General features: G+C 42.4%; 1 protein-coding gene across 1 annotated transcript; it reads right to left on the bottom strand.

The window, feature by feature from the left end:
* Window positions 1-1,589: 1,589 nt before the first annotated feature.
* On the bottom strand, window positions 1,590-14,018 carry LOC116248301 (uncharacterized). Its single transcript, XM_031621025.2, has 3 exons — window positions 12,815-14,018; window positions 2,770-3,053; window positions 1,590-2,631 (listed from the first exon to the last, which is right to left on the bottom strand). The coding sequence occupies exons 1-3, from the start codon at window positions 13,825-13,827 to the stop codon at window positions 1,835-1,837; spliced, it is 2,094 nt and encodes a 697-aa protein (XP_031476885.1). The 5' UTR covers window positions 13,828-14,018; the 3' UTR covers window positions 1,590-1,834.
* Window positions 14,019-14,170: the final 152 nt, after the last annotated feature.

Raw genomic sequence — 14,170 nt, forward strand, 5'->3', positions numbered from 1 at the left:
GATTTGGCCAACATCATAACTGGCAAACTTGTGACCCGGACTTGAACGAGGAAGGTGAATCTCAACCAAGAACACCCTGAGAAAACTCACTTAAACTAGTTAGGGACCTAATTTATCAAAGTAAATAAAGGTTTTAGTTACTAATTATGTAAGCTCTCAACATATTACTGATTGATCAACTTATTTAGCTAACATCAAAAGGCTGTCTCAACGTTCCGTCATGCATATCTTTCTCACCAGCTATGGTGCATGGAACTTCTACGAAATGAGACACTCGTCTATGAAGCAAATCTAGGCTGCATCATAAGACGAGCGTATATGTTTAACACAGTTTAGAATCAACCACCCTAACTGTGGGCGGGATCCTTGTCCATCACAGTAAGTGAAAACTTTCGGAGGGACAATTAGTAGTATGACACATGTATATAAACTGTTAAGAACGAGGCCAAAAGAAGAGGAAGAAGATGACACAATGACTGTCTACATGGTTCAGAGACCAAGTTAAGTCCACGGCCAGGTAGGTTTTTTTCATTATATTCATAAAGAGTGAGAATACAAGAAAAATAACTGGGCCTCTAAAACATGTGAATTAGGGCAAAACCGTAAAAAATGCATATTGCATAAATGGCCTTACAAAATTTTTGCTTGAAGGGACGGCACTTAGTCAAATCCATATCACTTAAATTTGTTTTAAAACATACTTGAAACAAAAAATACAACCGTTACATGTTTGTAATTACTAATTAATTACAAGCATGTTTTAAACTAAATTTTCTCATATGAAATATTAGATTCATTTACTGTCAAAATTTTAGTGTTCTTGGTACTGCTAAAACTTTTATTATTAAAGTGATGCATTTAAAAGCCAAAAATAATTTATTTAACTTAATATATATTTTCTGTCAAATTACTTTTACAATTATAATTATGTCTATACAGTTATATTGCAAAAATATAGAAACTGGGAATTTATGATTTTGATCTTTAACCTAAGCGGTTTGAGATAACTATTTTATTTTAACTTAAAAGGAATTTAGGGTGCGTTTGGAGAACACCCTTGCATGTCAGGTTGTTGTTGAAACAAGGTAAACTTCTACAACTTTACTGTATCAAAGTCGACAGACTGTTGTCTGCGAGCAAAAATATCTTGGATGCTTAAATCGTACAGCAACAAGCGTGTCACTGCAAACGTATTTTTTAATGGAGATGTTTGTAACTTTGTAGCCTCTGTAACTGGACGAAGATAAGAGTGGAGAAATTAGAGAATTTTTGTTAAAAACGTTCTGTGGTACGGTAGTTGAAAGTGGTGAGACGACTTATATGCACTCCATCTTTGTTCCTCTTGATTTGACTCCTAAACCTGATGTTATTTTGATCTTCAGCATCGTGCATGGACTGCTTCTTACAATTCAGCATCCACAGTCGCGAATCCCTTGAGGGGTAGCCATACCGATTCTAGGAAGATCTTCCGTTCATACCAGCTTATGCCAAGAGGCACAAGCTGTATACATAGCTGCCAAGAGTAGACCAGATTTTGACATAGCAAAGCCAAAATATACTGTATACCACCCTCGCAAATAACCAAGAAAAGAAGAAAAACCGAAACGGTTGAACACATCAATTCTATTTCTCTTGATCAAATAATATTTGAAAGAAACAACCACGTTTACTAGAGTTACATCTATTCGACACCACAAGTGCACATCAAAACTGTCCATTTAGATGATGAACAAAATCGAATATTCGCCAAATTAAATTTTGGGCAACTGAACTAGTCATCACAACTCCACTACATTCCCTGATGCCCTGTTCATAATGCCTACAGAAACTAATGTTACCTTGCTGCAGCTCGTGCACTCATGGAGGAGTGATAGTTGGTGCTCCTCTGTTTCCTATAAGAGGTGTATACATCGTCATATTGGGTAACCTCATTTGGATTGGCTGTAGCTCCCAGGCCCAGCCTCCCTGAGCTCAAGGAACCTGGCTTCCGCTCCACAGATCCATCAGGAAGAGTCCCCGTCTCTGGATCAACCACCTGAAGATTTGGTGGTGGAGGTATACAAGCACCACCTTTCCGGACCGGGGCTTCTCTCTCATATTCATCATCACTATCTGCGTTGCTTTGTCTTGATCCCTTCAAAGGGCCCTCAGAAGGATTTACCTCTCCAATTTCCTTGAAGAATTTAGACACTCTTTCTAGAATATATGACTGAGAGACTGTAGAAGGTGGGATCATAGTGGGGATATCCAAAGGGCTCATGGGTGAGTAGGGAACACCACTGCCAATTTGCATTTTACGAACCATTCCAGGAATAAGGCCTGGGGGAAACAATGGGTATGGTGGTAGGGGCTGATCCCCGACTTTGCCTGTCAATTTTTGGAGATGGGCCGTCTGATTGGGAGGCTGGACAGGACCAGCTAAAGGTAGCGACCCTCCAAATTGGGTGGCAGCGCCAGCAACAGAGGGATAGGCAGAAGGCAACGCATTTGCAGAGAACTGTGTTGCTATTGGTGGAACAAACTGAGAACTTGAAGTAACTGAAGCAGCTGCAGGGCCAGTTTGGTCTTTCTGATCCATTGGTGGGACTGAGCTTCTCTGCTGTTCAGCTTGCCAATGACCTTGTGATAATCCTGCAGTGGTGAGGCAGCACATAATAAAATTATAATAAGGAAGATCCTATATGTTTTCGTATTTGCATCAATGAGAGCATGCACAAACGAAAGAAGAGAGAGCATGCGAGAGAAAGAGAGAGATAGAGAGAGAGAGACCTGATAGATTTGGTGAGTCATTTGGGGCAGAGACTTGCTCCTTCAAGGGGCCAGCATGAGTAGAGGTCGGTGTTCCACCAAGCATTTCACCCTCATAGGCATAAATTGTGTCAGAGTCATAGACTTCCTTAGAGGCCCAGAACTGCAATATTTTCTGTAGCCTAGACTGGTTCGCTTCTCTGTTATGAGGATTGTGGTAAATCCTTGCAAGCATAGATCCAAGAACAGGCCTAAATGCAAGGGCCTCATTATCAAGTTCATGAGGAAGAAGACGACGCTGTAGACTGCAATATCAACCAACAAAATGAGACACTAGCAACATTTTTTAAATGGAGCACCATCTTAGCTAGAAAGAAACATCTAAAAAGAAAAGTTGAAAAAGAAGCAAAACACTCCTCAATAAGCTTTAAACTCCAACGAAACAAGAGTTGAAAATATCTTGACTATGAAATGAAATAAACTGCCAAATAAGATCAAAGCAACTTTACCGTTGTTTGAGATAAAAGAGAAGCAAAAAATAGAGGATACACATCTCCTCCGTGTCCTTGTCAACAAGGGAATATTTTCTCAACTATTTAACTTAACTAATGCCCCTAATATATTATTCGTTCAATTTAGTAATTGGATAATTTTATAGCTTTAAATACAATAATTTTGTTACTACATATTCATTTAAAATGTCTTATTATACACCAAGACCACCTCAATTTTCTACTTCCGGAGAAAATAAAGTTTTTAACATGACATTCTCTTCTCATGAAATACCTGAGAACAATGTCTCACAAAGAAACTAGCATCAAACCTAGTGAAAAAAAAAGTAAACAAATAATAATTAATACCACTACTGGATTGTAGCTCACTTGTACAAGAAATATGTAGTCTCTTGGCAAATGAGCACTGATTTTTTACTCACCACCTATGTAGTCAAATGTACTGGACAGGCCTAGGCAGCAAACCAGACAAAAAGGCCTAGGCACCCAATCCTATTTGACAGAAAATAGGTGGAAAAAGAGATAAAGAGACAAAAAGAGGAAAAATAATAAAGTGGGGTTTTTGAAACTCCATCCTAACCAATATAGTAGAAGATAGACAAGCAAAAACAAAAAAAACATTTTAGAGTTAAAATAAAAGAAGGTGTATTTTTTTGTTTCGGCTGCATAGGTGCCGCAGGCTATGTGCCTGGACCGTCACCTGGTGCCTAGGGCCACTTTTGACAACAAAGTTCACCACTGGACCTTACCATTGACGATGCATAACTTGATAGACATATTGACTAAAACATATTTGATGGAAAACTATATGTATAATACTTTGATTAAATGCCAAAATCTACCCAAAGAGCCTAAGAACTCCTAGATGCAACACTGCATCTAACAAGGATAAAAGCAACTCAAAAGACCTAGATGCCATGACAAAATCTATTAATTAGAATAACGCAATCTGCTCAATGCCCAATCAAACAATTAGATCCGTTTAATCTTGTGAGAACATTTTGATTCTCTTGAAGGGGCCTATTTGTGCCATTTTTCAATTAAAGTACACGAATGTACACATGAAAAATGAACCTCAGGTAAACCAAGAATGGTCGATGGATCAATCCTTGGACAGTATGGACTATGAACAAACTGCTAATTATAACAAAAATCATGTCTAATACCACTTACTACTGGCGCCAAGTTGTACCAAATTACATTTATTCTTTATCCAGAATCGAGGAATTAAAACCCAAAATTAGGACATGCTTTTCCACCTCATACAAAGAGTAGAAAATCAGGTTCAAGAAGAGAAACATTTAAAATACATAGGTTTTCAGTACTCCATACAAGAGAAAGAGAATTATCTACAACTTCGGAGGGATATTTAGTTTCTATACTATCTTTGTCATCAAAAACAAGTTTAAGACATGCTTCTCAGTTCTCAGACTCATCAGGATTTCCTCAAGTCCAAGAAAGAGACACCAGAAATTCTGGCAGTAATCCATATAAAAGGGTGTGAATCACCTACAATTGTGAAGAAGGAAAATTTGTTTTTCATATTATCTTTACCAACAAGACCAACATATTAAGACCCACATTTAAGGGCATGTGGTGTACCACAAGCTATAGGCAAATGACCAAGGAACAGAAGTTAGCCAGCACTGTGGTGTTCAATCAGTTTGCAGAAAATGCTCAGAAACTACGTACTTTGGATACAAATAGTTTGATATAGAACCCAGAACCAAGGAGCTGGTTGACTTTCACAAAAGCAGAAATGTATAGTCATGAACTTATGCCTCAGTCATTACAAAATAACTTTCAGACATTGGCATGTAAATTAATGAAACCTTTTCAGGATTCTGACCAAACCTGATCTAAGATGCAAAGCTGTATATTAAATTGGATTCCACTTAGTAATTGGATCTTATTTTCTTTGACAAACCCAACAAAATGGATCTTGAATCTGGTCAGGTAACCAGTAAACCTGACCCGTTGTAGCTAGGTTGGTATCAGGTGAACCTGGGCTTGGTACCCGACAAGTAAAAGTGTCATTAGTCATCAACAAATACACGAAAGTAAATATGAATTCGATGCATTATTCAGAAAAAAGTATAAACCAGAGCTGCATAATCAAGTGTAGGTTAGAAATTTAGAATTTGACTACAAAAAACCAATTGTGATGTATGAATATTGCTATCCACATAAAACTCTAGCACTGACTAATGGCTGGGGATTTGTTCCAATCCAACTTACGGACATTTCCCTTGATGGGATATCAAGAAAAAAGATTTCATGGATCAAGTGACTGTAAAAATAAGTATGAAAAATAAAGAAATACATTTGAAACTCTAAGTGAGTCTCAAAGAATAGACCATCAGCAGAAGCTCTATACCATGGGCTAGTTCTGTCAAACATCTAACAACTATGTGCTAAGTCAGGTTTACAGGTGGCTTATGAATCTCCATATAAAGGCCTTGAATAATGTTGTAACTGTATTATAAAGTATCATAAGGTCTTAATAGACACAGCATAGGACATGAGGAATGTCGAAAAAATGCCCTGAAGCCCATAGTGATTTTGATCCTGACTTGTTCGGAAGACACTCATGGATGACATATTATAGAATCCTGTGTTTTTGTTAGAGGCTTATAGGCAAGTTTGGCTTCACGGATCAGCAAGGCGGAAAGGTGTACTTAACCACATCAAAACAAAGGCAGAACAAGCTGCATTAAAAAGCATTATTCCTGAAATTATCTGGATCAAAAGGTTGAAAAGTTTGATAGGATAAAAAATGGTTACACTTGACCAAGTTCAATGTTAATAACAGTTTCTCACACCTCCTGCTAACAGATTGCTAGGCTCAAGATTATTGCTAACTCAAAGCTGAAATATTAGATTAACTCAGACATAAAGAACTAACTCATTCATTGTTGTCAATCTCTTGGCTTTGTCTTATTATAATCTTTTTACATTTTATAACTTTTTACTACAGAAAGAATAAAGTTAAAATACTACAATCATTCATATCAAGTTTCTAAAGGTTATCTGGTATAAAGACTCAGATCATATAAATTTCAGAAAGCTTATTTAACCGTATTTGGTCATTAAACTAAATATTAGAAAATAGAATATGCAGCGTAATATGCTGCTCCTCCCATTTCGTTCTACTTTTGCTCTCTCTCTCTCTCTCTATATATATATATATATATACCTTTGTTGTCCCCATGACATGGAATATGGAATAATAATGAAGATTTTCATCAATATGAGATTAAATCTAATGAGATTGCTCGTCTCTTGATTTATTCTCTGTTTGACATATCCATTTTTTGTTAACTTCACTAAGAACAAAACCATTGCAAAACAACTAAAGAAGTGTTCTTAACAACTATCCCTTCTCCCTTTTTATCTCGTTCTTTTTTTATATCAACTATATCATCTACTTTGCCTTTTCCAACTTTTGGGTTTGCCGTTTTCCTTTACCCTTCATTCTTCTTGTCTCCGCCTCCTCTTCATTTCAGTATTCCTCTAATTCTCAAGCAAGTAACAGTTAAGCAAGACACGTTACTGCTGAAGCTTGAGCTAAAGCTTCTACCAATACAAGATAGTAAAAAAGAAGCTACTTTTATCCTTTAAGAAACAAGAAGGAAACAGATACATGGATCCCTTCCCTGGGAACCACAGGCCCCCAACCTCTGCAACTCAGTCGGTATTTCAAACCTATCACATCGTTCTTATTTTCCACGGCACAAGCAATCAGCACTCAACGATGTTGAGATAAAAAATGCACTACTAATACCTAGGACACAAGTATACTACTGGAATAGGATGCTACTTGTTGATAGATTGTGGGTTTCGGGTCCGGATCCATACCCGACCCGCCTTGTAGCCCGTTTTGGGCTCTACTTAAGTCATGTAACCCTAATCCTTAAGAGTTAATGATAATCTTAAGAGAGAGAGAGTCTGGCTGCTAGTGGGCACCAACTCCTCCTCATTCGTGGTTTTTTCTCCCTCGTGTTGAGGGTTTTCCACGTTACATCATGATCATTGCTTCTCTTCCTCTTCTTCTTGTTCGTATCTCTACATGGTATCAGAGCCGTGAAGTTCCGGCGTTTTTGGTTGTCTTTTGCCCGTGTTAGAGGAGAATCGCCCGACACTGTTCATCGTCTCGCCCGTGCCCGACGCTCGTGCCCGAGCGTCGTCTGTCGTCCCGCCGCCGTCTCCGCCCAGCGCCGCCCTGATCAACGCCGATCAGGATTCCGCCGTCTCCGCCTAGCGACAACCGGCCCAGCGACGCCCTGATTAGCGCAGCCGCTTCCGCCCAGCGTCGGCCTGCCCAACGGCGTTCCCGTTCTGCTGCTTCCGCCCAGCGTCGGCCTGCCCAAACGACGACCTGTCCAGCGGCGGTCTTTTTCCGCCCAACGCCGTGTCCTTTTCCGGCGCCGTGCCGCTCTGCCTGGTCTGTTTCCGCCCAGCGCCGCGCCGACTGCCTGGTCTGTTCCCGCCCAGCGCCGCGCCGCTTTGCCTGGTTCTGTTTCCTGCTCTCTGTCCGTTTTTTGGTGTTGTATCGTGTGATTGCTTCTTGCTGCCCTTGCTGCCTACTGGTCTGTGATTATGGCAGCCTCTTCCTCGTCAACCGTCAACACCAATCCCACTGAAATAGGGGCTTTTAGAACGGAGAATGTTCCCATGCAGGTCATCACTCTTCGCCTCACCAAGGATAATTATTTCTCGTGGTCGCCTGCTATGACCATGGGGATTGCTGGCCGTGGTCGCATGGCCTATATTGATGGGAGCAACCCCGAACCAGCAAGAACAAGTGATGTGTGGCATACTTGGTTTCTTGAGGATAATCAAGTGAAAACTTGGATTGTCAATTCCGTTTCCGCCGATATTCAGCCCCTTATCCTTCGGAAGAAGACTGCTAGAGACATGTGGGTGGTCCTCGAGCAAATGTATGGCCAAAAGAAGACCGCAATTCGTACTTACCAAGTAATGAAGACAGTCTATGGCATTCGACAAGGGACCTCGTCTGTTGCAGAGTACTATGGGGCTTTGAAAGCCAAGTGGGAAGAGCTTGACTATCATTCTGATATTCCTTGGCATTGTCCCCATGATCAGGCGCTCTATGTTGCTCATGAATGGGAAAACAGGGTGTTCCTATTTTTAGCAGGTTTAAATGATGAGTTTGAAGGTGTTCGAAGTCAGATTTTGAATTCAGGGGAGGTGTCCAGTATTGAAGATGTGTACTCCTGTGTTGAAGCGGAAGAACAGCGAAGGCTTGTTACAAAAGAAGGGAAGAGGGAACTTGTGCCCTATAACGAGAGATCTGCTCTCGTGAGTCGTGGTCCTGGCGGCCCCTCTAGGTCTCTTCGCCGGTGCACTCACTGCAAGAAGACAGGTCACACTGTGGATTATTGCTGGGATCTTCATCCAGAAAAGAAGGGGAACAGAGGGAGATCTTTGACTGGGAGAACGCCCGTGTCTGAGGTGCAAGCCTCTAGTGGAGAAAAAGTCTCCATTTCTGCTGACCAGCTTCGTGAACTAAGGGCTTATTTGGGCAGGCTCGATGTCAACAAGACTGAGACCTCAGAGGGAACTACAGCTAATCATGCTCTTGCAGCTATTGGCAATCAAGGTAACTCTTCTGTGGGGGAATGGATTGTCGATAGTGGTGCTACTCATCACATGACAGGTAATCCAAAATTGTTTCATGAGTATAAGTTGTCCTCGGGAAGGGAACGTGTTTCTCTTGCAGATGGTTCCTCTACCTGTGTGGCAGGCGAAGGCACTCTGTCCTTGTTGGACAAATTTCATGTGCAGGGCGCTTTACATGTTCCCCAGTTTCCTTTAAATCTCTTATCAGTCAGTAGACTTACTAAAGAATTGAATTGTGAACTTATATTCTCTGCCGATCGTTGTGTTTTGCAGGACTTGGTGACAGGGAAGAGGATTGGGATTGGTTTAGCTTCTGATGGATTATATCGTCTTCCCATACGTGTGGCTACTGCTCTGTTGACAGCGATCCGCAAGACAGATAAGAGAAGAGAAGATTGTCTTCAGTCTTTTATGTACTGGCATGAACGTTTTGGGCATTTACCTTTTGGGATTTTGAAACATTTGTTTCCAGACTTGTGTTCCTCCTTTGATGTGTCTTCCATTTCTTGTGATGTTTGTCAGTTTGCCAAACATGTGAGGGCTTCGTACCCTCTTTCTTCTAGTTGTGCTAATGAAGCTTTTTCTCTGATTCACTCTGATGTATGGGGACCTTCGGGCATTCATACTCGTCAAGGTTTCCAGTATTTTATCACTTTCATTGATGATTTCTCTCGTGCTACATTTATATACTTGTTAAAAGACCGCAGCGAGGTTCCTCGAATCATCGAGACATTTATTCTTCTTGTGCATACCCAGTATGGTGCGAATGTTAAAACTTTCAGGTCCGATAATGCCCGTGAGTACATGTGTCGGCCTGTTGAGGAGTTTCTTAGACAACGGGGGATTGTTCACGAGACATCCTGTAGTTACACCCCCCCTCAAAATGGGGTAGCTGAAAGGAAAAATCGTCAACTTCTTAATGTCACCAGGGCTCTTTTGTTTCAGAGAAATCTTCCTAAACACTATTGGGGTGATGCAGTTCTTACTAGTGCCTATCTTATTAACCGCATGCCCAGTCGTGTTTTGAATGGTAGGACTCCCCACTCGTTGCTTCCTGGCAGTCGTCCACCATTTCCTCTTCCTCCTCGTGTTTTTGGTTGTGTATGTTTTATCCATGATCACAGTCCAAATGTCAAGAAACTTGATCCTAGGTCTATCAAAGGTGTCTTTGTTGGATACTCCCCTACGCAAAAAGGATACAAATGTATTGATCCTATTACTGGTCGAGCTTATGTTACGAGGGATGTTACCTTCTTGGAACATGCCTCTTACTTTGGTGTGAATCCTCTTCAGGGGGAGCAGTCTGTGGGCAGGGAAGAGTATTCTCAGAGACAGGAACTTCAGTTTATAGATTTTTTGGACTACAAGAAAACAGAATCACTTAATACTGTTGATGTGCCTGAGAATGAGGAAAGGGGTGACAATAGCATTGAGAAGGAAGGCCCTCAGTTGTTTGGACAGTTCTACTCTAGACGAGGTACTCGGACAGAGGTGATGACTTGTGATGCTAGATCTACTTCCAATCCCAATGCCACTCCTTCCCTGGATGAACCAAGTCCTACCGAGGAGACCGTGGAGACCCATGATGAGGTTGAAAAGAAGAATGACGATCTTCCCATTGCCCTGAGAAAGGGTGTCAGGTCATGTACTCAACACCCTATTGGTAATTTTGTTTCTTATTCCAGACTTGGGAAAGATTACAAGTGTTTTGTTTCTACTCTTTCTTTGGCTGTGATTCCCAGGACTGTCGCTGAAGCTCAAAGTGACTCCAAGTGGGCCGATGCAATGAAAGAAGAAATAGATGCCCTAAGAAGAAACTTGACATGGGAAGTGGTGAAGATTCCTGAAGCCGCTCACCTAGTTGGATCCAAATGGGTGTATACCATCAAGTACAAACCAGATGGGAGTGTTGAAAGATATAAAGCTCGACTTGTGGCCAAGGGGTTTAGCCAGAAATATGGAATTGATTACTTGGAAACCTTTGCTCCTGTTGCGAAAATGAAGACTGTGAGGGTGGTTATATCCCTAGCTGTGATGAAGGAGTGGAAGATGTATCAACTGGATGTTAAGAATGCATTCCTCAATGGTGACCTCGAAGAAGAAGTATATATGCATATGCCTCCAGGATATGAAGAACCAGAAATGTGTTGTAAGCTGAAAAAGGCATTGTATGGCCTTAAGCAATCGCCCAGAGCGTGGTTTGAACGACTGAGAAGAGTGATGATACGTCATGGATACAAACAAGGAAATGGAGATCACACTCTGTTTGTGAAGAAGAAGGAGAGCAAGGTTACTCTCCTGATCGTCTACGTAGATGACATGATTGTTACTGGAGATGATGAGGAAGAGATTATCAAGCTAAAAGGGTTACTGGCTACAGAATTCGACCTCAAAGATCTTGGAAAACTAAGGTATTTTCTTGGTATGGAGGTTGCTAGGTCTAGTACTGGTCTTGTACTAAACCAAAGGAAATATACATTAGACCTGCTGGAAGAAACTGGTAAATTGGGATGTAGACCTACTCCTACCCCTTTTGACACTGGGCACAAGTTGAGTCTTAGAGATGGAGAGCCTCTCTGTGAAGAAGACAAGAGAAGATATCAACGTTTGGTTGGGAAGCTAATTTATCTTACCCTCACGAGACCTGATATCACCTTTGCGGTGAATGTTTTGAGCCAATTCATGCATGCGCCAACCGATGCACATCTGAAGGCTGTGGACAGAGTGCTATGCTACCTGAAGAAAAATCCTGGTAAGGGACTCCTGTATGTGAAACAAGAGACTGTGGAAATCGAGGGCTATTCTGATGCGGATTGGGCAGGTTGTGGTGATACCAGACGATCCACTACAGGGTACTGTGTCTACTTGGGAGGAAACCTTGTTGTATGGAGGAGCAAGAGACAGGATGTTTGCTCTAGATCCAGTGCAGAGGCAGAATATAGGGCAGTTGCTATGGGAGTGTCAGAGTTATTATGGTTGAAGATATTGTTGACTGACATTGGAATAGAGATTGAAGGACCTATGAAGATGTATTGTGATAACAAGTCTGCAATCAACTTAGCCAACAATCCTGTACTTCACGACAGAACAAAACATGTTGAAATTGATCGTCACTTCATTCGGGAAAGGATTGATGCGAAAGAGTTGATCTTACCTTACATGAAGTCTGAAGACCAAACTGCTGATGTTCTGACGAAAGCTCTTCCTTCAGCTTCATTTGAGAGGAATGTATCCAAGTTGGGCATGTTTGATATGTACGCCCAACTTGAGGGGGAGTGTTGATAGATTGTGGGTTTCGGGTCCGGATCCATACCCGACCCGCCTTGTAGCCCGTTTTGGGCTCTACTTAAGTCATGTAACCCTAATCCTTAAGAGTTAATGATAATCTTAAGAGAGAGAGAGTCTGGCTGCTAGTGGGCACCAACTCCTCCTCATTCGTGGTTTTTTCTCCCTCGTGTTGAGGGTTTTCCACGTTACATCATGATCATTGCTTCTCTTCCTCTTCTTCTTGTTCGTATCTCTACACTACTTACAGGAACAAGGCAAATGGAATACACGATACTAGGTGGACAAATTCCAAAAGGTCAAATGAAAAACCATCTGAACCAATGAACTTAGCTAGGTGCAACGTTTTATAAAATCACGCTTTCAGAAGCTTCAGTAATAAAAGAAAGAACTAATTAAAAATCCAACACTTGAGAATTCACAAGGAAATCTATACGAAATTTACAGAGATAAAAATTATTTCTGTCTACTATTTAAAGAACTAAGCAAAACTCATCCAATGCTTACTCATCCAATCACAAGGTCGGAATGCACTTTCTGCTTCACTACCAATAGACAGGCAATTTCGAAAAGCAAAACCATTTAGCAGCAAATGTAATCTGTTAGAAGCATTATGGGGGGCAAACCTATCAAAAAGGATGTCATTAGCAAGATATATGATATGCAACTGCCTCTCAGAATCGTCAAGGGCGAGAACCCTGTCCCTAAGCGCCTCCGCCAGAGCAGGGGCGAAGGGAGACCTCTGCATGAACCATATCTTGGCCCCCTTAATCGATTCTTTCGTCCCAGATAGACTGTTGAGAACATTGCTCAACTCAGCAGCTACATCAGAAGGAAGGGGCCCAGCCAGACCCTTGAAAGTCTTCGGTTCAAACTCGGGTCGGCCATGCCCACCGACCATATAGGCTTGCTGCTGCGGCGGCGGCTGATCATAAAACCCACCACCTACGAAGGGAGAATGAAGCATCGGTGAGCCTCCCATCATGGAAGGTCCATTGAAGTTTGCGGGATTCAAGGAAGGATTCAACGGAGGCATCTGCGGGAACGACGAAGAAGGATTATTAGGGACGTGGGTGCAGAGCCATAGCCTGTGATGGTAATACCCAGCGCCCTCCCCGCCGAAGAGGAACGCATAATCCGGGTTGTCTTTCTGTTTCTCACGAATCATGGCTTCGAACTCTGGCCCGTTCTTTGCCGTGTATTCAATGAGTTTGTCGATCCGCTTGTGGAGCTCGGGGTCGGCCGGCGGGGCGCAGGGAGGTGGGGGAGGCTCAAAGGGGTTGAACAGAGGATGGGGGATGCTGGCATGGTGGGCCAAAGGATGGGGAGGCGGCAGATGGGGAGGGAAAGGCTGGTGGGGAGGGAGGAGGTGCGGGTGTTGGGCTTGAAGAGGGCGGTGGAAGGGGAATTGGAGGGACGGGTGGAGCTGCTGCTGCTGCTGCTGCTGGTGGTGGAGAGGGTGAAATGGGTGCTGCTGCTGCTGCTGCGCGAGGTGGTGGGGAGGGATGAAGGAAGACGGGTGTTGCGGAAACTGCTGCTGGTGGTAGCCACCGAACTGCGGAGGTGTGACGCCTGCTGCTTGCTGCTGTTGCTGCTGCTGGGCAAAGGCAGCGGCTGCTACATAATCATGGGGTTCCATTCCCTTCCTGCGTTCAAGGAGGAAAGCGGAGGAGGAGAAAGATGAAGGAGGAGGAGAAAAAAGCACCGAATCGTCGGTTTAGTCCCCCTTTATAGGTTGTTTCGAGTTTTCCATGATAGTTCGATCCCTTCCGCAGTTTTTCGGGAAATTTCTAGGTCACCCCGTCTTGAGAAATATTTGATGAGCAACTGGTTATCTGAAAAAGGTGCGTAAACCATGAATGAACGTGAGAGTTGGAACTTCTAATGAGGGCTGTCAACGGATCGGATACCGACACAAGACAGATTTTGATTCAGATATATCTCGATTCTCGGGTCAATTGAGAAAGATACCACCTCCGATC

This window comes from Nymphaea colorata, chromosome 2, assembly GCF_008831285.2.
Source record: "Nymphaea colorata isolate Beijing-Zhang1983 chromosome 2, ASM883128v2, whole genome shotgun sequence".
NCBI classification, from domain to species: Eukaryota; Viridiplantae; Streptophyta; class Magnoliopsida; order Nymphaeales; family Nymphaeaceae; genus Nymphaea; species Nymphaea colorata.